This window comes from Rosa rugosa, chromosome 5 (assembly GCF_958449725.1).
Source record: "Rosa rugosa chromosome 5, drRosRugo1.1, whole genome shotgun sequence".
Lineage (NCBI taxonomy): Eukaryota > Viridiplantae > Streptophyta > Magnoliopsida > Rosales > Rosaceae > Rosa > Rosa rugosa.
Window position 1 is genome coordinate 15539160 of NC_084824.1, and position 27029 is coordinate 15566188.

Consider the following 27029-nt stretch of genomic DNA (forward strand, 5'->3'; position numbering starts at 1 on the left):
AATCAGACAACATAACTTCACATACGTGTTGTCTGATTCATGAATACTTTTAAAAACCAAACCCCCGCGCCGTGATAGCTATTATCTCCCACTTGCACAAAATAACACTTCAACAAAATAACAAATAACCTTTTCTTCGAGCATCTCTCCTCAAAACATCATCTCCTCTCGCGTTTTACTGTCCCTTTTCCTAGATTGCTCCTCTCCCTATTGTCTCCGCAATCCCTTCCTCCATCTACATCATGATCTTCGCCTACACGCATCACCGCCAAGATTAGGGTTCTATTATCTCGACTCAGCCATCACTCAATTCCATTTGTGAAGAAATAGGGTTCTGCGTATTAGGAACTGGGAAGAAGGAGGAGGTTATTCAATCCGCTGAAGATTAGGGTTCTTCGATCTCTAGGTTTACAACGTCAATTTGGGGATTTGTGGGCTACTCGATTTGGGGGTTTCACAGCTACTCGATTTGGGGTTTTACGGCTCTTCGTCCTCTCTTCGATTTGGGATTTCTGGGCTTGTGTTGGTCTTCGAATGAGAAAGGTAATGGAGCCTGGGCTTTCGTCTGGGCGGTCTGGCGGCAAGGCGACTAGGCGGGTTTTTTTTTTTTTTTTCCTTTTCGCGACATCTAAAACGGCCTAAACCATTCGATCCCCAAATCAATGAGATATTGAGACCTAATCTGCCTAAACCATTCGATCCCCAAAACTCCTATTCGCTCTCCGGTCTTTCCCTACCAAGCCACCGCGCCTCTGCATCCCTCGTCCACGCCTTCACCGCAGCTCCCCCGAACCACCGCAGCTCTCCCCAAGCCACCGCAGCTCCAGTGCTTTATCTCGGCGGCTTCAGACTCGCTTTGTAATGCGCGCCGCCTTCAATCTCTAACTCTGTAAGTCCCTCTATTCCCTTGAATTGGATGTTTGAGTTTCTCATTTCTGTTCAAGCTCTGATTGTTTGGTAGGGACTAGGGAGACAAAGTTAATAATCGACTGTTTTGACTAGAAGCTTGCTAGCTAAGTGTTCTGTAATCTCACCAATTTCATTAGAGATTCAAGTTTTGATCGAATTTTAGTGATTGATTGTGAATGTTGGATGATCAGGACTCGTTCACGCGGTGCGTTAAGTCGAATCCTTCGGAGCCGTGGAATTGGAATATCTATTTGTTCCCCTTGTGGTGTTTCGGAGTGGTGATTCGATACTTTGTTCTATTTCCGGCAAGGTTAGAGCCTCTATCTTCTGCTTACATATTCAAACTTCCATGCATTTATGCCATCAAGCAACGAAATGTGCTGGTATGAGGTTACTGGTATAACAGGACATTGTCTCGCTGATTATTAGTTGATGGTGCTTGCCATTGTCGTTATTGTTGTTGTCTGTTTAGCTATTGAGGGGCTTAACTTATTGTGCAGGGTACTGGTCTTGACTATTGGATGGATAATTTTCCTTTCGGCATTCATTCCTGTGCACTTCCTACTCAAAGGCCATGAAAAATTGAGAAAAAATTTAGAGGTTCAGATTGTTTTATTACATTTCTATACTTATCATGTATTGCATTTTTTCCTATTGTCTGAAAACAAGGTTGGATTTTTGTGACTGCCTTTTATAGGAATCAGGTTAAATGAAGTAGTATTGCATAATCTTTCACAGACTGCTACAATATAGTTTGGGTTACACATGTATTATCTTTTTATGCACTCTAAAAAATAGTTGAACTGTATTTTGCCATTGTTCTCAACATAAGGTATTTGCCTTTTTCTCTAGTCTTTGTCTAGCAAGTGTGACATGTGCATAATCCTCAGGGTGGTAGTCCTAGTCTATTATAGCATAGGGCATAATACACTTATATTCTTGATGCTCCTTCATCTGGTCTTGCTTTCTACATTGAACATCCTGTACTTATTATGCCATGTTGTTTCTTTTTCCTTCAGAGATGGTTGGTGGAGTTAATGTGTAGCTTCTTTGTTGCATCTTGGACTGGGGTTGTGAAGTACCATGGACCAAAGCCTAGTATGATGCCAAAGCAGGTAGTTTTAACTTTAATGTTCCTTTTTTTTTTTTTTAAATAACCATATTCATTTGCTCCTGTCCTTATATTTTCTTTCCTGGTTTGAGCAGGTTTTTGTGGCCAATCATACTTCTATGATTGATTTCATCATCCCGGAACAAATGACGCATTTGCTGTAATTATGCAAAAGCATCCTGGATGGGTTGGTAAGCGTTATTGCTAATATTGTTATTTATTGGAATTCCATTTTTGAAAGTGTTTCTGCCAAAACCTCCAAGGAAACTTGAGTCACTTTCATGCACAGGGTTCTATACTTGTCTGTATCATTGAAACGTCGGGTTAGATTTGCCCGATTTATGTAGTGTAATTACTACAATTATCCATCTTACATGTAAGTTCCTCAGGCCTCTGATGGAAGTGAAGTTTTCTGGCTTTGTGTGATTTTATTTTATTTTCATGGTTTAGAAAATGAATTTAGTAGTGTTACCATATTTTTTCTTGTACATCAATGAATCTTTTGTAAAAGTGGCCAAGTGAAGAGCCAGGTTTTGGCCTTTTGGATCTATGCTATTTTTGTTTACCACAAATAATAACAGTCAGGAATGGGAAAAATCTAAGTTCGCATTTTGCATATAATAAATGGAGTCCTTATGATTTTTATTTTCTTGGAGAAAGATGAAATCAAACTGATTATTATCTCTGTTTATGGCTCACATGAAGGATTGTTGCAAAAAACTATTTTGGAGAGTGTGGGATGTATCTGGTTCAATCGTTCAGAATCAAAGGATCGGGAAATTGTTGCGAAGAAGTAAGTATAAAAAGAAAGAGCATGCTGGATTTCTGTATTAAGTTGTTGCCCATGTTGTTGGTATATGAATTTGTTTCTATTAAGAAGTTCTTGGTCTTTGTCGTTTGATCTAACTTTTTCTTTTATTTGTTTATATGTTTAGGGTGCATTTGAGCTTGGCTGCTCAGTTTGCCCTGTCGCAATTAAGTACAATAAAATTTTCGTTGATGCATTCTGGAACAGCAGAAAGTAAGCTTGAATTCTGACAGACTAATATAATATGCACTCAGACTTAATTATTTACTTGGAGAATGGGTTTGTTCCTTGACATATCTTTCTTATTATGACCAAGAAAGTTGTCTACTCATATCTACTCTGAAACTAGTATAATGGAAAGCATGAAGTGTTTCAATGCCAGTAAACACAATCGTTATAGTCCAATCCTTGTGAGCTGGCCATTGATGGTGCTCTTTGATATTTTTTTGCTTTAGATCCATGATTTGGAAGCCTTTAGCAATGCTTGGGCTGTTGTTATGTTGTCCATGGTACCGTAAGGGTTTATATAATATGGTTTTGTTGCAGGCAGTCCTTCACAATGCATCTGCTACAGCTTATGACATCATGGGCTGTTGTTTGTGATGTGTGGTATTTGGAGCCCGAAAATATGAAGCTTGGGGAGACTGCCATTGAATTTGCAGAGAGGTAACTAGTCTTTCCTGGGCTTGTATTAAGAACAAAGTGCCTTGCCCCAGGTCGGTCTGATCTTGTTTGATCTCCACCATTTTGGATACTTCATTGCAGGGTCAGGGACATAATTTCTGTTCGAGCAGGACTTAAGAAGGTCCCGTTATTTCAGGCTATGGAGTATTTATTAGTGTGTAGGGAGCAAGGAGGTAGTTCTTCACCAAGAGAGTTCTACAACTTTTTGACTAAATTTCAAAAGGCATCTAGGTAATGCATTTTTTCTCTACAATTCTGTCTTGAAAGCTCATTTGAATATATATATATATATATATATATATATATATATATATATATATATAATAAATAAATCTGTAAAAAAAGCCATAAGCCAACTTTTTGGACATGCTCAATAAATATTGCTAATACCTTTTATAAAAGCAACATCTGATAAAACCATTGGGTTAGGGGGAACAAAGAGACATTTTGCAAATATCTTTTAGGAGTTATCCATGTGAATTTACTTGGTAAAAGATCAAGTAATACAAGAAAGAAAAGTACACGAGTGCCACCATCCTCAGCATTAGTACTTGTTGCTTTCAAATTTGTTCCAAAGGGTAGCATTCTCATTTTGTTACAGACATCTTCAAATGTTTGACGGTATCTCGTTTCTTTTCCAAAACGAAGTTAACATTTAACTTGCATGATTGTGTAGAAAACCTGGTGCTGCATGGAGATTTAATAGTCCCTGTGTCCTGTTTAGTGTTTACATGTTTCTTACTCATTACATTCAAATTTTAAAACCCAGAATTTGTTAATTCTCTGCATAAATTTTGCAAAACGGCAATTGACATGGTTTCGTAACGAGCATATCTATCACTGGTTTGACGCTTCCAAACCCTTGGTATGCTCTCCAATTTGTTTCCATTATTTGCTAGAGATGTAGGTAACTCTCCCCTCAGCTTTATGTATTATTTCTCACACTATTTCTTTGCACCTGAGAATGGTTAGACATATTAGCTTTAGCAATTTTTTTTTTGTCATTAATCAGTATGGGCATCTGGAATTGTTAAATTATGCTCATGTAAATTTTGTGTACTCATCTCACACTGGACAAGTTTTGTAGGATACTGTTCTAAACTTTATTTGTGATGCATACCATGACAAAAGTGGAAATTGGGTTGTGCCTGAATCACTGCAAATGAAGAAAGAATTGTCAAGCCGCTGAGAAGTGTCTGAACTAAAGAGCAACCGAACTAAGAACATGTATAGTATATGAACATTGAATGGTTTTAGTTATTGTTGAGTTGGCAAAAAGGGCTAATATATAGTTTTGTTTATATGCAATCGTGCAGGCATTTTATCAGACATGAAGATTGTTCAGATATTCTAGACTGGATACAGAGAACACAAGGCTGAAACAATGAATTGTCATTTAATATTCACTTCCTTGGTGCTTGATTTTTGCCAAAGCATCTGATATGATCAGACAGAACTATACTTGAGTAGGGATAATCTTCTCCTTACCGGCCAAAAAATCTCATCACAGAGTTTGTTTCTTTGGATAGGTTAGCTTTTAAGGCTCCAGCTTACTGCAGCTTTTATGTTGAGTCCTATAATTCTTTTCTTGAGATGATGTCCCAAGTAGATGGGCACGCACTATAATTCATTTCTTGTTTAAAATGTTGGCTTCAATGATTGGGAAATACACCCTTTTTTGCTCTTGTATTGGTTAGATTTCTCATTTGATAGTTTGCAATGGTTGTATTTAACGACATACTGTTCGTTTGGTAAATAGACCAAATGAATGCACAATCTAATTCAGGAATGGGATGTTCAAATGATTGCACAACAGATTAGATATAATGATCACTGCCTGTTGTCTGACTGGCCAAAAATGGGACTTAAATCATTGCAATCAATCATATCACACATCGGTTTTTAACGAATCAGTGTCTTCTAATTTATACTCAGACAATAGAATTAATTGAACTCTGTTGTCCTAAAAGTTAATCACACAACAGAACCAATTGAACTCTGTTGTCTTAATAGCTAATCACACAACAGAATTAATTGAACTCTGTTGTCCTACAAGTTAATCACACAACAGAAGCAATTGAACTCTGTTGTCCTAAATTTAATCACACAACAGATATAGTCTAAGAACTGAAGTTTGAAGAGCAATCAGACAACAGACAAAATAAAAAAATATTGTCTGACATGATTAACATACAACGGTTGCAAACTGGCACTGTTGTCTGAAGACGCCCCTAAACTGCTGCGCAGCTGCACGCTTGGCATCTGCCGAGCCATCAAACAACAGTTATAACACATACCTGTTGTCTGTGTGTTTATCACACAACTGTGTTCCACCGTTGTCTGATTTTTCATCAGACAACGGCTCACTCTACAACGGTTACACTTCAAATCACACAACGATTTTCTGCCGTTGTCTGATAACAAAATTGGTGTAGTGAATGTTTGCTGCAGTACTCATATCCATATCTAGTACCGGCCTGTCTTCTGTATCAAATATCATGTCTTCTACATCAAATTCTTCAAATAACCTATCACGTTGAGCTTCTTTTCGACACTGGTTAATTGACGACAATTGAAGCTTAGAATATATTCGGAGAAGACCAAATTATATATCCACATTTGGGAAGAAGACCAAAAAAGAAGAAGAATAGAATCAAATTATATATCCGCATTCCTTTATTATTATTCTCCATGCAAAATAGCACGTTTCCTTATCTTTAAAACCTAAAAGCATCTTAATACATTCATCATCTTGAACTTCATTACTAGCTACTGATCCAGAGGGATCATGAATAATTGTACGTCTAGCTAACTCAATTGGTACAGAGCCTAAAACGTTTTAAATTTACCTTGATCAGCTTTGCCTCATGCATGCACTTGGAAATTTATGGAACAAAATGTTCTGATCTTATTGATTTTAAGACATACACATGGAAAATGATTGAGGGTATTGATCGAAAAACCCCGACGCTAATTAGTTAAAGATTACATTTCACTCTTTAAGGATCCTTGTAACATTATTATCAGCACTTAGCAGAACCACGTACTACTTTGCAATTCTTCCTACCCCGAAATTAAGGTGATACTTCGGCTCTTTTTTCAGGGCAGAAAAGCCCAAAGTGTTCGTGTTCCTAGCTCCATCTGTGGGTTCTCATCAAACATGCCAAACAAATCACTATGGCTCCACCAAACCTCTTCCGGGTGCCCCCTCTCACATGCTGAATCAAATTCAAGTAATAAGTCCGAACATTGTCATCCAGCATTGCATCAAACAGGTTTTAGTATATTACTATATCGTCAAGTAGAAGTTTACCAAACTTTAGTTAAATCATATTCATATCGACGATTCGACATGATGTGTGATCGATGAACTCGAGCAGCTACGATAAGTGAATAACTAGATAGACTTTTATCGACATGATATTATGGTTTAATAGTTCTAAAAAGTTTCATATCAGACTATCAGTGTAACTCTATTTATACAGTAGTTTCGTCAAAAATGCATCCATGCATTTCCAGGAACTCATTTAAGATGGGGTGGTTGCATGAGACGTTGGCCCAACATGGCAACATTAGTAAATGAGGTTACAATAATAAAAGAACAAAAAAATTACTCTGGGCCAAACATGTAACGAATCAAGTCCATCTTACCCCAAGTGGCATGTACGTACTAGGATACTTGCTCTAACTTTGTCAACTAATTTTTAAGATAGTGTGTCCAAATCCTAATTGAGCCCGATAACCTATACCCCAAAAACTCCTTGAGGAGAGGGATCGAGAAGTCCATCTTCTCACGGTCAATCTATTTCTTTCTTATAACCCAAAGAGTAATATACCCGAAAATGCACAATGGGCTAATGCACAATGATCCATTTTACATCCCTAAAGTGCAAGATTGCGATTTTTACAACTCTTAACAAAACAACCACCTTATTGTTTTGTTAAATGATTTCATCACGTGGCTAGGAGTGCATTTGTGTTTATTGATGTTCATCTTTCGATGGGTAATACTGTCTCTAAAATGAATATGAAGTTGAGATTAAAACATATTTGACGAATCAAAATGTCAATTAACTTTATGTTCAAGTATTGTTTATGAACTTTTTTTTTTGAAAGATAGTGTCTTACTAACTCTTATATTAAATTTAGATGTCTCGAACCTAGTAAAGAAATTTTTTACAATTTTATTTAATTCTGTTCTTGATTACACATATTATGAATTGTTTCGAGTTAATTAGAATATTCGATGCGTATAACTGTATGTAAAATTTAGAGCATTTTATCATTTTTATGGCTATAAGCTTTTTGGCGCATGTCTATTTTATCTACATTTATATCACTGACCTCCTCGTAGCTCTCAAGTTTTATTAATACAGTAAATTATTGTTCTCCAGGCAAAATTCTATTATCATAAAATCTTATTAACCAATGAGACACATATAAATTGTCAAATGCACTATTACATTTTCATTACTATTGCATAATCCTTCTGGTGTCAGTATTTGCAAAGCCACTCAAACAAAATCAAGGTTCATTTTTTCACTTCAAAAAAAAAAAAAAAAAAAAAAAACGAGATGGACAAAAACCAAAAGAGACTAGACGATGCCCGATTATACGTGCATGGCGTCTAGACTGTTGAATTAAATTCTGCAGTGAAAAAAGTACGAAAAAGAATCATAGACTAAGGTCAAAAAGTACATACAAACATAAAATAAAAAAATTGTCAAAACAATAAAAAAGAACACCAAAACGACGTCGTAGGGTGAATTTTTATCCCCAAATCGAGGACAGATCCAGTAATCTAGGTCAGCAATACGACAACGTTTCATCCCACCTCAACATATTTTATAATTTCCGTGGAGGCATCTACAGTGGAAGCATAAAGGTTAAAAACGCATCGTTCAACCCTCTCCTGTATCTTCTTCTTCTTCTTCTTCTCAGACTAGAAACAAATTCCAAGAAGTAAAGCCCAGAGCTCCCCCAAAGAATCTAAAATCCCCCTCCTCCCCCCCCCCCCCCCCCCCCCGCCTCGCGCGTGCACTGCACTCTCCAATATTTCTTGCAGATTTTTTTTTTTTTTTTTTTTTGGGTTGCTTGGGTCTGAATTCTGGTATTGCTAGCTCTTTCTGGATCCCCGCATCAAATCCTCAAACGCTAAAGCATGGCTTCTTAAAGGTACTGAAAGAAAGGGAATTCCTTTGTGAAATTTGTGTTGTTGAATTTGGGATTTTTGTTGTAGTCTTGGATAAGGGCTTTGTGTTTAGGAATTTGTGCCCCAAATGGGTTTGCTCTGTTTGACTGCTTGTGTCGATTGGATTGTGTTCTTTGTGCAAAGGAATTGAATTTTAGGGTTTTTTCTTGGTTGCCAGAGAGGAATGCGTGATGGATTGTGGAATGTATGGGTTAGCTGGGACTGCCCATCTGGTTAAACTAGTCATATGAATTATTCAAGAGGTCAGTCTTATATATAGTTTTCAGGGTAATTTGGATTTGATTGTTTCAATCAGATTCAATTTAGGAGTCATGAATCGGTATTGGATAATCTTATCTAGTATAACTACTGCATAAGTAGCCTCCTGTGCATTTTGCAAGGGTTTGAGGAAGCGGGACTCACTTTGCATTTTACCTTCTTGTTTAGTTTAGGGGTTTTGGTGTTTGAGGCTTTACAAGTGTTTTTAGGGTAGAGGCTCTCGCTAAACCCTTAGTAGTTTTGGACTCCTGCCAAAACAAATTAAAGAACAGGGAAAAGTTGTCACTGTTTAAAGAAGAAGAGAACATTTGGGGGGTTAACGTTATCAGCTCTTTCATGTTCTAAATGGTCGCACTATGGCATCAGGTTTGTGTTTGGGTGTTGCGGAGAGTCCATGAGGGGGGGTAGAGAGAGCAAGTTTTTATTTCATTTCTCTTTTATTTATGACCAAATTAAGAGTTGCAACTTTATAACCTTTAACATCTTTCTTTCCCTTCATTTTCATTTTTAATTTATATGATTTCTGTCTTTTCCTGTATTTTCTTTTCTGCATTTGTTTCTTACAAGGATGATTATAAAGTAAGTTTCGGATATTTTATGCAGGTTTTACAGGAGCTATGGCTCTTCAAAAGTTTCCTTGTGGTGATGCACCTTCTGTTAGTATGAAACCCTTGAGCTTTCTCAGTAAGGTGCATGACAGCACTCTACATGAGGATGTAGAGACAAATCATGCCAGGGAAAAAGATGTGGATGTTGACCTCAGAGAAGTGTATTTCCTCATTATGCATTTTCTTTCAGCTGGACCATGTCATAAAACTTGTGTACAGTTCTGGAACGAACTTCTTGAACATCAACTTTTACCTAGAAGATATCATGCATGGTATTCAAGGAAAGGCATGCATAGTGGGGATGAAAATGATGAGGGGCAATCATTCCCCTTAAATTACAATATGTTGGTGGCAAGGTATATGAATATCTTTTCTTGCTTGCAATAAGTTTAATAATGAAATTTAGGTCAGCTTCTCTAAGCTTTATGCCTCCTAAAAGACAAATTTAAGTTACCTCAATTAATTACTTCTTGAAATAAGTGATAACATTTATTGCATTCCTTGCTGTGACTTGTGAGGGAGAGTTGTGATCTGGTTTCTCTAGTGTTATGGTTCTGCGTGTTGTTTGTATAAGCATAGTTATAGTACAGTCTGAAATGATATTCCTCATTGTAGCATTTGAACTTTGGTGTTTGGAGGGAAATAAATTTGCACCTTTTGACAGGGGGCGCCAAAACATTTTGATTGATTTGGCCAAGTTTTTAAGAAGAATGTGATAAATCTTAAATAATGATAATTATGTGATAGTTTTTATTTAAACACAATATTGATAGTTTTTCCTGATTATATACTAGTCAAATATGAACAAAGAAATAAAGTGAGGAAGATCAACTGTCTCTATCAAATTCGGTTTTGATGGTCTTTTAGGTAGAATTTAAATAGGTTTTGTTGGTATATTAGAGAGAGTCTGAATCATCTTTGATAACTAGAACACTTGACCAGTTCTTGAAAATATTCGAATTGTCAAGAAATTTTTTGCTCTCCATCTTATTTTGTGAATTTTATTTGCAAAATTATTAGACTTTTTTGAGTTAATCCTATTATTTCGTTTGTTTAAGAATGAGAAAAGGAAAAAAAGATATAGATCAACTTGTTTGGCACAGAGAAACAATACACCAACAAATCAAAATCATGAGTTTCTTCTTTTGAGCTAATTACACACAGACACTCATATCTCCACTTATAGTTCTTTCTTTTTATTTGGCATGTTTCTGAGAAATAAACAGTCGGTGTTCACAGGGTGTTAATGTGCATACATGTGCTTGTTAATCTACTACCTACCAATATAGGGCTAGTCCCAATCTACTACATATTGCACCGCACCATGACCTTTAAGGATAATGAGTATACTATCTTTTTATATTTTGTTTCATCTCTCTTTCAATGGATGTCAGTTTCGCGTCTTGGTCTTCTACTGCAGGCATTTTAGTTCTTATAGATCTTAAATGCTAGTTTTTATGGATAAGGGGCACCTTCCCCCCCCCCCCCCCCCTCCTCCTTTTAAGTTTCCATACTTATTAAATAGTAATTAATTTGTTTTTCTTAGAAATTAAATGTTATTGTGTCAAATTGTCGTTTTCTTGTATACTTTTATTTATTTATTTTCAATGTCACTCTTGCTTAGGTATCCTCACATTGAGCAGGATCACTTGGTAAAGCTTTTGAAGCAAATGATTTTGAGTACAGCTCCACCATCAAGGGGTATAAGTGGTGGAAATGCCCCTAATGCAGCTGATGTACCAACTCTCTTGGGAACGGGCTCATTTTCACTTCTGAGCTGTATGTGACATTTATTTAAGCTTTGACATGACCTCTAATGGTTGTAAGTTATGATTTTGTCAGTTATAATATGTATCTTAAAATTCATTTAAAGTTAGGATATGATAGTCATCCATGCATTGGGGTCGGCAAGTGTTTCCCCTCCTCCTTTTGAAGTTCCTTGCTTGTGTGTCTGTTACTGGCTATCAGCATCATTTTCATTTCTATATGTTTAATTAGAACATGTCTTCCCTTTCAGATGATAGGGATCAAGAAAACAACGAAATGAACCGGCCTGTTGCTTACATGCGTTGGCCTCACATCAAAGCTAATCAGGTGCATGGGCTAGGTTTGAGGGAAATTGGGGGAGGTTTCACTAGACATCACCGTGCACCATCTGTTCGTGCTGCATCCTATGCCATTGCGAAACCATCAACCATGTTTCAGAAGATGAAAAATACCAAGAGAATAAGGGGCCATCGAAACGCTGTCTATTGTGGTATGTTCTCATTTCTAAGAGTTCACCAAGTATTACATAGGTCCATATGGAAGTTGATCATATTATTACCAATATTTAAAATGAATGGAATACTTTGCTTGAAAAGTAACCATATTTATTTTATAGCCCCCATTCTCTCTATTAATTTATATCTGCATCATTACTTTTGTTACTCTGCCCTAGATGGTTTGCAGTGTCTAGATTAAGGTTCTTGTTTAGCTATTTAAGTGGCTGGGAGAATGAAAGGGAATTTTGGAGTTTCTCAAGGTTTTGATGTGGTTGTCCTTCCAACAGTGGAGAGATTTGGAGGATTTTAGGTAGTTTTACTCTTTAGTATTCCAAAGTTTCCCAAGTAATGGTATCTTTCAATTTCTATATGCTCATCAAATAAAAATTAATTGCTCAATTTCTGCGTCTCATTTCCAAGGGATCGATATCTGGTGAAATCAGAACAGGCTGGGTGGGTTTATAAAAAAGAAGTTGTTGTGCAAGATGAATCATTTACAGTGGAGAGATTGTGTGTTAATGATTTTCTTTTCTCAGAAATCACTTTTAATCTCTTCTGCTCTTCACATCTTCTCTTTTCTCAGATTTCTATTAAAACCAGTTTTTTCACTAATATTGTTGGTCATGCACTCTTGCATTTCAGCTCAGATTGGGTGTTTGTCATAAAGTGCCTGCTTTATTTTCTTGTGCTGTAATATGTTGGAAATGCTTAAGCATACTAAGATATGGCAATATTCATGTCAAACATGTGAACCCACATCAGTAAGCTCTGGATTTTTTGTTCTTTAGTATTCATCTTCCACATTATTTTGGTTTCTCTGGCCCAAGAATCAGCTCCTGACTTTGATACTTATGTGTCTGTTTGATAGTTATGTACCAGCATGTTTACTGTCCCTGGGCTACATCATTCCACGTTCTTTTTTTTTTGAGTTCAATCTATGTACATTCATCTGAACACACATTCATGAAAACATTTCTTGTTTGACATTAGGTGTCAGTCCTATCTTCGCACAGCATTTTTTTTTTCTTCCCTTTGGTTTTGCGCGAGTGTTTGTCTGCTGTTTCTTTTTATCAAGTTTGTGGAGCACACCTTTAAGACGTGATAAGTTCTCATGATGGTTTATTTCGACATGAATCATGCAGCAATATTTGATCGCTCAGGTAGATATGTTATCACTGGTTCAGATGATCGCCTAGTGAAGATCTGGTTAATAGAAACTGCATTTTGCTTGGCCAGCTGCCGTGGACATGAAGTAAGTTGTTGTGGCGCATCAAAGACTTACTTATCCTTTTCTCCTCCTTACTTTAACTTCTTATATGCTTGAAGGGTGACATCACTGATTTAGCTGTGAGCTCCAACAATGCTTTGGTGGCATCCGCTTCAAATGACTGTATCATACGAGTTGTAAGCATCCTCTGTTGCTAAGTTACAAGTTTTCTTTCTCTTTTTTCCTTTTTTTTTTCCTGGTAACATAGTGCTAATTTACTATAACCTTTGGTTCTCCTTAGTGGCGCTTGCCAGATGGGCTTCCAATTTCGGTGTTGCGGGGACACACCGGAGCTGTGACTGCAATTGCATTTAATCCCAGGCCTGGCTCTATATACCACCTTCTATCGTAAGGCTGATTCTCTCTGTCACTGAAAATAATTTTTTCATGTGGAGTTTCTATTAGTGAATAAGTCAATCTTGGTTTGACCATTCCATCCTTATGTGATGTGCTGCCGGTTTTTCTTCTGATTTGAAGAGGTGGTTTTCTTTAATTTGACCAACTTGCTTTGTTAGATAATATATAGTTTATGATCGTAATTGATGCTATGGGGGTCCTAGAGAATGACATAGGTCAACTTTTTCTAACCTTTTGCTCAGCTATTGCCAATATTCTGGAGTCTTTTTGTTTTCAATTTCTTTATTGTTTTTTGTTAGTACCTGATTAAACTTGTTTTGTTTCATTTTTTTATTTATTTCTAATAAAGAAGGCCTGTCAATGTATTGCTAGAGATATTTGCGTACCAAACTTTGAGGTGTTGAGCTTTTGGTGGATTTTTCTGCTACCATTTGTATCCAAGTTTTGGACATGGGGTCGTGTGGGAAATATGAAATTTTAGGATAAGATTAGAGGAAATGGCATGTACAGATTAAGTTATTTGATGACAGAAAGATGAGAATGACTGGGATATGGAAGGAAATGATATTTCTAGACTGGTCCGTAGGGTGGTGAAGAGTAGGAGAATGTAGTTTGTGAATAATAGGTGATAATGTTGTCGAATATGTGACTCTTATTAGATGGAGATTATGTATTTCTTTGTTCTTCGAAAATTGTGCTGCTCTTGGTTGAGTGAAGAAAGCGGAATTTTGTGGAATGGCATTGTAGTAGCCAATTTTTGTGCATTTTTGGATGGTGAAGGAAGAGTAGAACATTTTACAGCAAATGTAGGAAGAAGATGGTTTTTTTTTTTTTTTTGTGGGATAATATAACAAGGTTTCTTTTGGGGCTTTACTATCTATTGTACTTCAAGCAATATACCACTTTCTCTATTCATAGATTGAAGGGCTGCTGTTCTCTAAGATATCCTTTTCTCTTACCTATTTGGGGATGGTAGTTGTTTAGATTATGTTCACCTTTTGGGGAGACTGCTTGCTCACCATCATTGTCTGTTGGTGCTTTTTTATTACATATTTAATCTGCCTCCTCTCTCTCTCTCTCTCTCGATACACACACACACACACACACACACACACACACACACACGCATATACATATATTAAGCAAGTCAGTTTTAATTTTGATGCTGTTGGTCAATGCAGAATGCTGTTATTTATTTTTGATATGCAGTTTTTCTGTGGACAACCACTTTCTTAAGCCATTCGTAATGTGATTCACCTTGTATTGTTCTTTGGCCATTGCAGTTCCTCTGATGATGGAACTTGTAGGATATGGGATGCCAGGAATTCTCAAGTGACTCCGAGGATATACATTCCAAAACCTTCAGATACTATAACTGGTCAGTGTCTTGTTCAGTGCTCAGACTGACCAACTTATTAACATGTGAAAAAACTTAGTGTTGTAGCGTAATTGCTTGGATGCAGGGAGAAACAGTGGTCCATCCTCAAGCACTGTACAGAGCCATCAAATCTTCTGTTGTGCATTTAATGCTAATGGAACAGTCTTTGTTACCGGTAGCTCAGACACTCTTGCGAGGGTATATTATACATTTGGGCCCCTAGTATCATTTCGGCAACCTTCTTCTGTTCAGTTGTTATCATCAGTAGTTCAATGAACAGGAAATATAGTGCTTTGAATTGACACATAAATTGTATCAGTGTGGTTCGAATCGAGATCCAAAATAAGTTTTTGTTGTTTTACTAATAGCGAGCTGGTTGTAGGTGTGGAGTGCTTCCAAGCCAGGCTCAGATGAGTCGGACCAACCAAATCATGAAATAGATGTGTTATCTGGCCATGAGAATGATGTCAATTACGTACAATTTAGGTAAGGTTGTTATGGTAATTTCCACCAAGACACACACACACACATATCTAATCTACGCATCATGATAAATGTTTCTTCATGCAATGCAGTGGTTGTGCTGTAGTATCTAGATTTATGGCAGCTGACACCTCAAAGGAAGAGAATGTTCCAAAATTTAAAAATTCATGGTTTGTTTCCTTCGTTTTTCTTTGTTTTATGACTCTGGTGTAAATTTTACTTTATTCTGTTCCTTCTATTTTTCCTTCTCCTGGTGCCCTTTTAGCTGCCAATTAGTATCACCATGCGTAACATATATATTCGTGGTTTGTTTCCTTCTCCCAGGTTCAATCATGACAATATAGTTACTTGCTCTCGCGATGGGAGTGCAATTATCTGGATTCCAAAGTCACGAAGATCACATGTAAGTTTTATTAAATATACATGATAACTTCTAACTTTCTATTCTATCTTAAGCTTATCTACTGAAACAGTTATATAGAATAATCATATAGCTATTTTTATTTTCCAGGGAAAAGCTGGTCGTTGGACACGAGCTTATCATCTGAAAGTTCCACCTCCACCAATGCCTCCTCAACCTTCACGTGGAGGCCCCCGCCAGAGAATTCTTCCTACTCCTCGTGGTGTTAATATGATTACCTGGAGTCTTGATAATCGCTTTGTTCTTGCTGCTATCATGGGTGATTTGTTTATTTCTTCTTTGATGTGTATATTATACTAGCTAGTGTTTTAATTTTCTAATGCCTTTGCATATTATAAAATTATTGGTGTGATGACAATTTACGAACTTGTCTTAAGCAGATTTATTCTTGCCAAGGCCATAAAATTCTGTAATGTAACAATTTGATATCCCATCTTGTTATGCAGATTGCAGAATATGTGTATGGAATGCATCTGATGGTAGCTTGGTCCATTCTTTAACTGGTCACAGTGATTCTGTAAGTAGTTGAATCTCTTCTCCACGGATCTCTTTTCTTTAGAATTTTGTTATTTGATTCTTGCAAATATGATACCGAGCTCACTAGTGCGTGCGTGTAACATTTGGAACACACACACACACACACACACATCTTATTGAACACTATTTCAATACCATCTTTATTTCATTTGGTTACCTAGTGGTCTGTTATTATTTATTGCTGCCTCTTCTACAATGGCTTAGTGTGGTAGAGTAACTATGGCCTTTCTTTGGTCTTTGATATCTCGTGGTAGACTACAAATCTATGGGGTTACTTTCTCTATGATTATATCTAGAAACCTACATTCCCTGAATCATTTGACATGTGCAATATCTTTCAATCTCTATGCCCTGTAATTTGTACTTGAATTCCTTTCTTACCTGCATGTTCAATATTGTTTTTAATATTCTAGTTTTGTGGGTACAATGTCAATCCTACTGTTGCTTTCGTGTCTGTCATATAGCACTTCAGAAGCTTCTTCTAATCAAGCTTCTAATGTCTTCTGGGTGATGTTTGCACGTCTTGTGTTGCATGCTTCTATATAGATGATTTTTATCTTTGATTCTTTACATAGAGATCTTTTTAGTATTGACCTGCAAGCCTGGGCTCCATTGCTAACCAGTTTTGGTTACTCAAGCTGAAGAAGTAAAAGTTAAATCACTGATAATATTAATTTGTGTTCTTGATAGACATATGTTCTGGATGTTCACCCTTTCAACCCCAGGTTGGCAATGAGTGCTGGCTATGATGGAAAAACAATTGTCTGGGATGTGAGTTTTTAAATTCCTTATTCCACTTGCAATTTCTTCATAAGTTCTCTGTTCTTGAATGCTTTAGTTGACTTGCAATTTCAGATATGGGAAGGCATGCCTATCCGGATATATCAAACTTCACAGTTCAAATTGGTTGACGGAAAGTTTTCACCGTAAGTCAAGAATAAGAATTCTTACTTTTGGACTTATTTTCTTCGTAGTGGTTGTATTGAATTTTAAAAGTTCTTTATCTCAATGGAATCCTGTTTTGTTTGTAATCATCTTGTCAATGTGATATTTTGCTCTTCAAAATATTAACTAAATTTCTCCAGCTTTATATGGTACTTTTTTATTTGGTTATTTGGCCTTATAGTACTATGTAGGATTCAATGCATACCTCTCTTGAATCCCAACTCCCACATTATCAGTTAGCAACCCCCCACCCTAGTTGCTTTCATGTACTTACAAAGTGTTAACTAAATTTCTCCAGCTTTATATGGTACTTTTTTATTTGGTTATTTGGCCTTATAGTACTATGTAGGATTCAATGCATACCTCTCTTGAATCCCAACTCCCACATTATCAGTTAGCAACCCCCCACCCTAGTTGCTTTCATGTACTTACAAAGTGTTCATTCTCTCTACTATAGGGACGGAACGTCAATTATACTATCTGATGATGTTGGCCAACTCTACATATTGGACAGTGGCCAAGGGGAGTCCCACAATGATGCAAAATATGATCAGGTAGATTTTCCCCCTCTTTATTTAGAATATATCTTTATACTTTTGTTTACAGCTGGTACTTATTTCCATGCACTTTTTTTCAGTTCTTTCTTGGTGATTATCGCCCAATCATTCAAGATAGCTTCGGAAATGTTCTTGACCAGGTTAGTTGGCCATTTTTCACTATTAATGATGGGATTTGTGGTTAATTCCATTCTCTTTATGGACCTTAGAGTTTTACTGCTCTGAATATTGTATACGTTTGGTTATATATTCATTTGATTTGTACATTCTATTATTACTTTCTCTCCCCAGTTCAACTCCTGAATATTTAAACGTCTAGAACATAATATTTGTCCTCTGTAACTATTTACACATACAGGACCACTTTGTATAAGTTAGTGTCTGTGTTTCCAAATTTCCATCAAAGGTCACTTGTGCTATGAAACATATAAAACACTTTGGCAGAAATGTGAAACAACCTTGATTTTGGGTCACTGTTTTATGTTCTATTTTTTTGCCTTATATTACCTAAAATTATAAAATAGGAATTATTTAAGGGTAAAACAAGTACTGATGAACTGCGTTTTGATCAGTGATGGATTTTCAAATTATTTGGCTTGCTGGGTGAGCAGGGAGGACTGAATAAATTACATAAGTAATAAAATTTAACAGTTACTATAAAAACTCTGGTTAATATATCCTTTGTCACTCTGATTTCTTATTCATGCAAAGATCCACCTTCTAGCCATGCATGAGCAATACACTTATAATTTGTTTAATTTATATACTTATATTTATTTTAGTTATTTATACCATGGGTCTCAGCTGAGTGGTGATTTTGACTAATTCATGGATGTTTGGCATAGTGTGACCAAAATTCAATCTTCCTTTAAGAGTTGAGAGTTTAAAGTCTGTGCTAAAATTCAATATCAAGCTTTATTTAGCATAGATGTATGCTTTTCCTTTTAGAAAGCAATTAATAGTATAGATGTGCATGATTTGACTTGCCATAAGTTATATCTAATTGTATCTCCAAATATATATCTTCTATGTTGTGTTAAATTCTGTGATCCCTTAAGAAATTATCTGCAACATTTGTTTCAGGAAACTCAGATTCCAGCATACCGACGAAATATGCAGGATCTACTTTGTGATTCAGGTTTCTCTCTACTCCATTTCCTGTATGGAATTATTCTCTTCTCGGAATTTTAATTTTCTCAAGCACTGCTTATTGTGGAAATACTAGGCATGATACCATATCCGGAGCCCTACCAGAGTACATACCAGAAGAGACGGCTAGGAGCTCTGGGTTCTGAGTGGTGTCCTTCCTCTTTAAAACTTGCTGTTGGGCCTGACTTCAGTCTAGATCCAGATTTCCAAATGCTACCTTTGGCAGACTTGGATATGTTATTGACCGAGCCACTACCAGAGTTTGTAGATGCCATGGATTGGGAACCAGAAAATGAAATGCGTAGTGATGATGCTGATTCAGAGTACAATATTACTGAAGATTATTCTACTGGAGGGGAGCAAGGAAGTTTAAGTTCAAACCCTTCTGTTGATCCAGACTGCAGTGCAGAAGATAGTGACGAGGATGCTCAACTGGATGGACTACGAAGATCAAGAAGGAAAAAACAAAAGGCTGATGTGAGTTCCCTTTCAATAACAAATAACTTTTAGAATTTAGTTAGATCTTGCCTGATTGTGTTTCCTTTCTCTTTTCTTCAGATTGAAGTCATGACGTCTTCTGGAAGGTGTGTTAAAAGGAGGAACTTGGATGAGCGTGATGATCACTCTTTCAGAAGTAATAGAACAAGGAAATCAAGGCATGGCCGAAAAGCTTCAAAAAAGAAATGCTCCGCATCAAAGTCACTGAGACCTCGAAGAGTTGCTGCACGCAATGCCCTTACACTATTTTCTAAGATAACCGGACGAGATACTGATGGAGAAGATGAAGATGGATCCGAAGGAGAAATTTCAGGTAGTGAATCCATGCTGCAAGATTCAAATATTGAGAGTGACGGATCCGATAGGGAAAATCACCAAAGCAACTATATGAAAGGAAAACAGGTTTTACTCGATGAATCTGAGGGTCTGGTCAATTCTCATGAACTTCCTGAATTTCAAAGAAACTCTGGGAACAGGAGGAGATTAGTGCTAAAACTGCCAAGACGGCCGTCAAATACAAATACGCTTGTGGATACAGATAAGTGTGGAAATCCGGCTTATTTGGGTGACCAATCTTGTAGTCATAAAGCCAGTGAAGCAAATGAGACTCATATGAGCTCTCAGGATCTGAGGAGCTCTCCTGGTCATAAAAATTGCAGCATGTTTGAAAGAGCAGTGGGAGGGCAATCAAACAAAGTTGAAAATTATTTAGACTTGACTGAGAATTACAAAGTTGGAAGTATAAGATGGGGAGGGTCCAGAGCTCGAACATTGAAGCGGCTGAGAGTGGGAGAAGCCACATCACTGGATGCACTTGCCACTACCAGTATAGCTGTTGTTGGTCACACTGAAAAAAATTACACAGAATCTGAAAAAGATTGTCAAAAAATGTCCCCTCAATTAGAAAGCCAAAGGAATGGGGATATGATGGATGGAGTGGTTATGACGAATGAGAGAACTATTGGGACTAGTACCTTTGAGGGTCTTAATGGTAAAGCCGAGGTTAATGAGCACTCAGGATTTAGTGAATGTAAGGATCATGACCAATCACCTAAATCTGTTCACATGGCTCCTTGGGGTGCAAGCACTGCCTCTTACCTCGACAAGGATGGGAGTGTTTTCTCTTCTGAACAAAACGAGAAGCTCACACCGGTCTCGACAAAATTAAGGTTGAGGAAGATTTCGAGGGGCCCTGAAAGTCCTTGCAAACAGGAAATGAGCCCTGTAGTAGAGAACTTGGAAAGCGGTAGATGTAACACATTGCCTGAAAGCCTTTCAACAATAGATCATGATTCAATTGTGCCGGAGGATAATGGCACCCATAAATTTGATTCAGATCAAAGATGCAGCGGCTCACGAGAATCAGACACTCAAATTGAATCAGTCGAGTCCCATCTAAATAGAAACAAAATGTTTAGTGCTGTTTATAGGAGGGTGAAATCACATAGGGGGCGGACTAATATAGAAGGTGAAAGTAGTGGGAAGGGAGAAGGATCTTCACAAATTTCCAACACTAGTGACCAAAATCTCATTGCTGCAGTGGACTGCCGTGACGATTCAATTGATGGAGCTCGTAGGACACGGTCCATGGGGTTGAAGGCATCTACCTGTGATGCAAGTAGTGTGGACCATGATCTCAAGTTAAGTCAAGGCCATGAGCCTAGGTATACATTCAGAAGTGCCCAGAACAACACTCTGCACAAATGTCATTTTCAGAATGAAGAACAGGGATCAAGTTCAAGGACAGCAGTGGGGTTGAGATCTACTAGAAACAGAAGGAGTTATTATGATCATGACATGCATCCAATAGATAAAAGGAAGTCGCATCAATCAACGAGGAAAGGAACATGGTTGATGTTGTCCGCACATGAGGAGAGCTCACGATATATTCCCCAGTTGGGGGATGAAGTTGTCTATTTGAGACAGGTTTCTATATTTATTGCTCCTCCCTTTTTGTTCTTTTTATTTCTTTTATTTTTTGTTCTTGGGGTGGGTTGTTTGGTTTTGGCATGGACTCGGAATGACGTGTCCAACCTAGTGTCGTATGAGCTACGAAAACAGCCTCCCTAAACAGGGGATTAGCTGAAGACAGCCTCTCCTCTATGGTTTTAGTTTGGATTTTGGCATATGAAGGTCATTTTTCACTTAACTTTTATTTTATTTTTCTTTTTTTCCAGGGGCATCAGGAGTATTTTGATCTTGGTAGGTTGAGAGAAGACCCACCTTGGGCATTTATAAAGCAAAGAATAAGAGCTGTGGAATTTTGTAAAGTTCAAGACCTAGAGTATTCTTTACTTCCAGGGTCTGGGGATAGCTGCTGTAAATTGACCCTTGAATTTGTAGATCCTTCATCTGATGTTTACTGCAAATCTTTCAAAATGACTCTGCCTGAAGTTACTGGTTTCCCCGATTTCATTGTTGAAAGAACTCGCTATGTTGCTGCAATTGGGAAAAAATGGTCATGTAGGGATAAGTGCAAAGTCTGGTGGAAAAATGACGGTGATGATGATGGTGGTTGGTGGGATGGCCGGGTTGTGCTTATTCAGCCCAAATCTCCCGAATTTCCAGACAGTCCATGGGAAACGTGTACGGTTCTGTACAGGACTGTTCCTAAAGAGACACAGCTACATAGTCCTTGGGAGCTTTTTGATACCAATACTCAATGGGTTCAGCCTCAGATTGATGATAAGAGCAAAAACAAGCTGCATTCTGCCTTTGCCAAACTAGAGAAATTAGCTAGCAGTCGTCAGGTAGTAAGGCAAACCCTTTTTTGTTTTTTGTTCTCCAAAAAGAAAATTTTGACTATAACTGCATTGCGGCAAACTAGTTGAAGACTTAGTTTTCTCAAATTTGTATGTACAATTCAGGATTCGTTAGGGATTAATAAATTGAAGCAGCTTCAGGAGAAGCCGAAGTTCACAAATTGGTATATATTCTTAATCCCCTTTACGTATATTGAATCGAATCTTATGGAATATGTTTGGTACTATATGGGGCTTTGAAATGTAATTTGTCTTTTGGAATTGTCTCAGGTGTGCAGTTCCAATATCTCTTGACCTGATCCAGAGTAGGTTAGAAAACGACTATTATCGAAGTTTGGAAGCACTGAAGCATGACTTTAAAGTAATGTTGTTAGATGCGCAAGCCTATGTAGAAAGCCATGCGGAGTCTTCAGGCAAAACGAAACGGACAGCAGATAAAGAGTTTCTAGAGAAACTCAAATGCCTATCAGGCTGGTTCACAGAGACAATTTCGTCCCTGTAGCTGACCATCTGGCTCTTTTCATTTTTCATTTTTTTTTTTGTAGATATTTTACCTTCAGATCTTTAGAGGGTTTTTCCTTTTGTACCCTATGTTCAATTTTGGAAATGGATTAAATCCTTTGGATATCCTTAGAAGCAAGTGTAAATTTTCCACCAGAGAATTCATTTTTGTACAGATTTGATAGTATCATTTATTAACAATAACAAAGGAAAAACACCATTTTCATCTTACTTCATCTGGGCTATATCGCCACCACTCGCCAGGACGCCAGGTTTGAACTGTCAACGATCTTCTCTTTCATTTCAGTGTTGATGAGAAAAAATTTTGTTTATCGACTCCCCTTGATCAGTTTCACTCTTGCACTCTTCTTTTTAACATGAGATTAGATGTTTACATTAGTAACCTTTAGGACTCAATTTCATTCTCCATTCATCTAGAGAATTCTTTTGATTTGTTGCGGTTCATTCTCCACCTTTGTTGTCAAATCGAGCTGTTAGATTTGTCCTATTTATTACCTCTTTACTGACCATCTTCAAATTATCTCACATGAGGATTAGTTCTTTTATCGAGTTGTATTGATCTCATGATTAGTCGATAAAATGGCTTTGGGGTTAGCCGAATTTTTCGTTCGGGAATTGAACAAAAGCCGGTGGAGAACTGAGAAAATTCTTCTATGCACCGGCCGGAACACCTATAAGCTGACAACTGAAGGCCACATTGACAAATCAAATAGATGGGAAAATCAGGATACTATTCTAGCAAAAATGAAGTACCTGTTAATTTCAATTGATGGTTTATACACATGCAAACCTAAACCAAGGGATACAAATACTGGTGCTTGGAATGAAAGAGCAACTCAGGGCTCATACAGCGCAGCTTAAATTTCTGCTACACAATAAACCTTAACCCAATTACAAAAATACACCAGAACTAATTCCCAGCACAACTAGATTTTTTGGGTCAACAGCACAATATTAGCTACAGACGAAAAGGGCATAAAAGAAAGAAGGGGAAAACTCAAAGATCAGTCATATTTTCATTCATATTCGCAGAAATGCCTCCATTACAGAATATAAGGATAGATCATCAGCTAGGTACAGCTGAAATTACTGAGGTGTCCCAAGGACTTACAAAAGATGAAAGTAAGCTAACTGGATTGCCAATGCAATTGGGCCTAGAAGAGAATGGGCTATGTCAGATGTAATCTGGTCCTAACGCACAACTAGAATCACATTAGTCCCTCCACCTGTAGCCACAGTTGGGGTTGCAGCAAACAAAGAACAAAGTCATCCCCTCCTCTCCTCTAGCAGTTGCCTGCACAGGTAATAGAACTTGTACATTAGAAACACTTCTAATATCTTACACACCTTGAACCAGAAAAAATTGTTTAAGATAGCTAGGAACTTTAAATATGACTACTCAATGAGTGCAATCATGTGGAGTAAAAAATATGTATGAAGTACAATCTGACTGTTCACTGTAAAGTGTAGATGTATGAACCATATATATGGACATGAAAGGCTGGAGTTACACAAACCCCATAAGAAGAAGAGAGATAAACAATTGTGACTTTCGTATGTTATAGTGGTGGCAACTACTCAAATGCCAAGTGACCACTGATCCCTCTAGAGTAACTTGAACCAGAAATAAACAGACAAAGTGATATGATGTATTGAGAGAGAACCATAACTTTGTCGAAGATAAATCTTTTTCCCCGATGCATTACTAAAACATAGATTGTTAAAGGTTATATCTGTTAAAATTCTTTCCAGATGCATTACTACAAGATCTTATATCTATTAGATGTCGTTGCAGATGCATTACAAAAGTAGCTAAACCAGCCTTCACGTTGAAAAATTAGTAAGTCTATATTATATTCTAAGTCGCATGGAAATACAACAGTTAAATGGTAAAGACTCAAAGCATTAACAGTTGAAATTTCAACTGACAGACTTAGAAGATGTTATGTGTGTTATTAACAGATACTCTAACCTCCGGTCTCTTTGCATCTAACCAAGAACAAAGTGAACTGAAATAGCACAAGTAAACATAAAATTCACAACAGCATCTAAAGAATGAGCATTTAACCTGAAAGAAGACAGCTTCTCCATGCTTGCACTGAGCACAGCGCACAGCTTTTGTGCGAGGTAGAGTTGGATCTGCAGCTACATCTTGCAAGATTTGAGTGCGTTCCCCAACCGAGTGGTGTATCTCATTTCTGTAGACACAGTTGTTATCAGCAACCTCCTGCAAAACAACATGTAAACTCTAATAAGAAAATGTATATAATGGTTGAGGAATCAGAAATGACAAAATCCTTCAGCATAGAAGATAGTAGGAGCAAATAGTAACAATAGACTGAAAGTAGAATTTAGAAGGTAACTCCATATGAGACTTCAAGCATCTTCCTCAGGTGTTTACTGAAGTGACTATTGAGCTTATAAACTCAGCCTAGAAATATTTACAAATTTTCAGCTAACCGATAAAGAAAAGAAAAGAAAAAATTGATTAGTAGCAAACCGAATGACCCTCCAAGAAAAGTTGGTCAGCCACAGATAGTACAGATGGGGAATTTTCAATGGCAAAAACATGAAGAAAACCCTTTATCAAAAAAACTTGAGTAAAAGCTAGAGCCTTGGATTATGTCAAGTAATTATGTCAATCCTAAAAGAGTAAAGCCAACTGAAACATATTTGCAAATTTTCAGCATGACCCAAAAAGCAAAAAGATGAAGTATACCAAACTCAATAACCCTTCAAGTGATCAACGGAACATGGGTAAAAAAAAAAGAAAAAGGATGGAGAATTTTCAATGCACTTCACAAAAACCCTTCATTGCGAAAACTTGGGTGAAAGTTAGAACCTTTGTACTTATGTCAATTACAGGAAATTGGGGAACCCACATTTTTCATTAGGGTTTTTGCAATTCTCACACACAGCAACCAAAAATCAAAAGAGCAAAAAAGAGAGAGAGAGAATGAGCGACCTGGTGATCGCAATTGCGGCACGCGTAGAGGAGAATCTTCTGGTCCTTGTCCTCCTTGGGGTAGAGAATGTTGTTGCTGCAAAAACGCGAAAACCCCATTTACAAATTAGAATCAAAATTTCACAAAAACGAAAGTGAGGGTTTAGGGTTTAGACCATTCGCGGCAAAACTTCATGGTACTCATCTTGCAAAGGCTTTGGGTTTTCGAGAAGAAGCTCTCTTCTTCTTTCTGTTTGACAAGATTTCCAGAAGCTCCCTCTGCTCTCTTTCTCTCTCTCTCGTTTCAAGGGCCCTTATTTGATATTTGTTGCAATTTTAAGGGTAAATCGTCGAAAAGGCTAATATTTGCTAAGGCGCGGTAAAATATTCAGGACATTTTATTTACCCTTGAAACTAAAATAACCCAATCTTTCTTAATTGTTTTTCTTTTGACAAATGACAATTTTTTTAACATTATTATGATTGCATCCTTAGTTGAGTTTGTAAATGAAAAATGCTAGGAAAAAATGGTGTGTTGGCTACGTTTAGAGTTTGATATCTTGGGTTCATATAATTTTTATAACCATTTGCGTACGATTGGACATAAACTTCCATAACTATAATCTAAATTAGAAATGAACAAAGAATATTAGTTGAAAATCGTATAAAATAGAATCCTCTAAGGCATGTATATTGTGTCATGTGTAATATGAGCTTATTGAAATGTAATTGATATGATATTGGTTGTTCTTGGATTTTATGTGATATTAATGGATAAATATACCTGAATTGTTTTTTAGGTTATCAAAGTAATTGTATGTCCACATTATTTTTCAAAAAGTACATGACAGTCTTGTACATGGAACATATGAGATATTTGAAGGAATTAAATATACACAAAGCAAAAAGAAAATTGTTAATTTAGAGTAAAGAATGAAAATCATTTCCTTGTTATTGTCTCTTTTTACAAGAAAGTTATTGTTTTGTTCGTGATTCAATTTCACGAACCAAACAAAATCTAAACGAAAATACTTAAAAAAAATACAATGAATACAGATAAATTGCTACTATACTACTTGTAATAGTTAAGTCACCAACTCATGGGAGTGTTTCTCCATAGTGTGAAAGTCATTAATGAAAGACTAATTTGGTAGAAAATTGGCCATTGAATCATCAATCATATATATCTAATTAAGCAACCAAACTAATCACACTAATCGCTTATTCAGACAATGACAAAAGTTCAAACTCTATATTTCAGAATCTCATGGCCAAAACACGCCAAGATTCTCTATTTCATTGGGGTTACGGCATAAAGACGCCGACATAAGTTTGTTAGAAATTGCTAATAACAG

General features: G+C 36.9%; 2 protein-coding genes, 1 long non-coding RNA gene and 1 pseudogene across 4 annotated transcripts; 3 read left to right on the plus strand and 1 right to left on the minus strand.

The window, feature by feature from the left end:
* The first annotated feature begins 1141 nt into the window (after nucleotides 1–1141).
* On the plus strand, nucleotides 1142–2025 carry LOC133713127 (uncharacterized). The gene is made up of 3 exons (XR_009847798.1): nucleotides 1142–1219; nucleotides 1410–1509; nucleotides 1929–2025. It is a non-coding gene; the product is annotated as an uncharacterized LOC133713127 (long non-coding RNA).
* A 78-nt stretch (nucleotides 2026–2103) lies between these two features.
* LOC133711261 (glycerol-3-phosphate acyltransferase 9-like) lies at nucleotides 2104–3747 on the plus strand (annotated as a pseudogene).
* A 4780-nt stretch (nucleotides 3748–8527) lies between these two features.
* Nucleotides 8528–22940, plus strand: LOC133713108 (uncharacterized). Of its 2 annotated transcripts, XM_062139229.1 has the most exons (25): nucleotides 8536–8687; nucleotides 8882–8966; nucleotides 9586–9946; nucleotides 11215–11369; nucleotides 11608–11847; nucleotides 12997–13106; nucleotides 13181–13258; nucleotides 13363–13469; nucleotides 14762–14856; nucleotides 14942–15054; nucleotides 15239–15342; nucleotides 15432–15509; nucleotides 15664–15742; nucleotides 15851–16019; nucleotides 16207–16277; nucleotides 16988–17068; nucleotides 17153–17223; nucleotides 17700–17796; nucleotides 17880–17939; nucleotides 18883–18937; nucleotides 19025–19425; nucleotides 19507–21372; nucleotides 21624–22196; nucleotides 22314–22372; nucleotides 22479–22940. In XM_062139229.1, the coding sequence occupies exons 2-25, from the start codon at nucleotides 8951–8953 to the stop codon at nucleotides 22708–22710; spliced, it is 5271 nt and encodes a 1756-aa protein (XP_061995213.1). In that variant the 5' UTR covers nucleotides 8536–8687; nucleotides 8882–8950; the 3' UTR covers nucleotides 22711–22940. The 2 variants fall into 2 exon arrangements, with proteins under 2 accessions (XP_061995214.1, XP_061995213.1); XM_062139230.1 differs by lacking the exon at nucleotides 8882–8966 and having other exon boundaries at nucleotides 8528–8687.
* A 781-nt stretch (nucleotides 22941–23721) lies between these two features.
* Nucleotides 23722–25998, minus strand: LOC133710277 (DNA-directed RNA polymerases II, IV and V subunit 9A). Its single transcript, XM_062136309.1, has 4 exons — nucleotides 25851–25998; nucleotides 25696–25771; nucleotides 24799–24957; nucleotides 23722–24024 (listed from the first exon to the last, which is right to left on the minus strand). The coding sequence occupies exons 1-4, from the start codon at nucleotides 25877–25879 to the stop codon at nucleotides 23944–23946; spliced, it is 345 nt and encodes a 114-aa protein (XP_061992293.1). The 5' UTR covers nucleotides 25880–25998; the 3' UTR covers nucleotides 23722–23943.
* Between the last annotated feature and the right edge of the window lie 1031 nt (nucleotides 25999–27029).

Excerpts from the sequence above, each read along its gene's own strand:
- LOC133713108 (XM_062139229.1), top strand. Across the intron at positions 13,259-13,362 it reads ATGACTGTATCATACGAGTT|TGGCGCTTGCCAGATGGGCT; the intron begins GTAAGCATCCTC and ends GGTTCTCCTTAG. Across the intron at positions 22,373-22,478 it reads AAGCCGAAGTTCACAAATTG|GTGTGCAGTTCCAATATCTC; the intron begins GTATATATTCTT and ends GAATTGTCTCAG.
- LOC133710277 (XM_062136309.1), bottom strand. The coding sequence starts at position 25,879 with ATGAGTACCATGAAGTTTTGCCGCGAATG. Across the intron at positions 24,958-25,695 it reads GCCGCAATTGCGATCACCAG|GAGGTTGCTGATAACAACTG; the intron begins GTCGCTCATTCT and ends GTTGTTTTGCAG. Across the intron at positions 24,025-24,798 it reads GAGAAGCTGTCTTCTTTCAG|GCAACTGCTAGAGGAGAGGA; the intron begins GTTAAATGCTCA and ends TTACCTGTGCAG.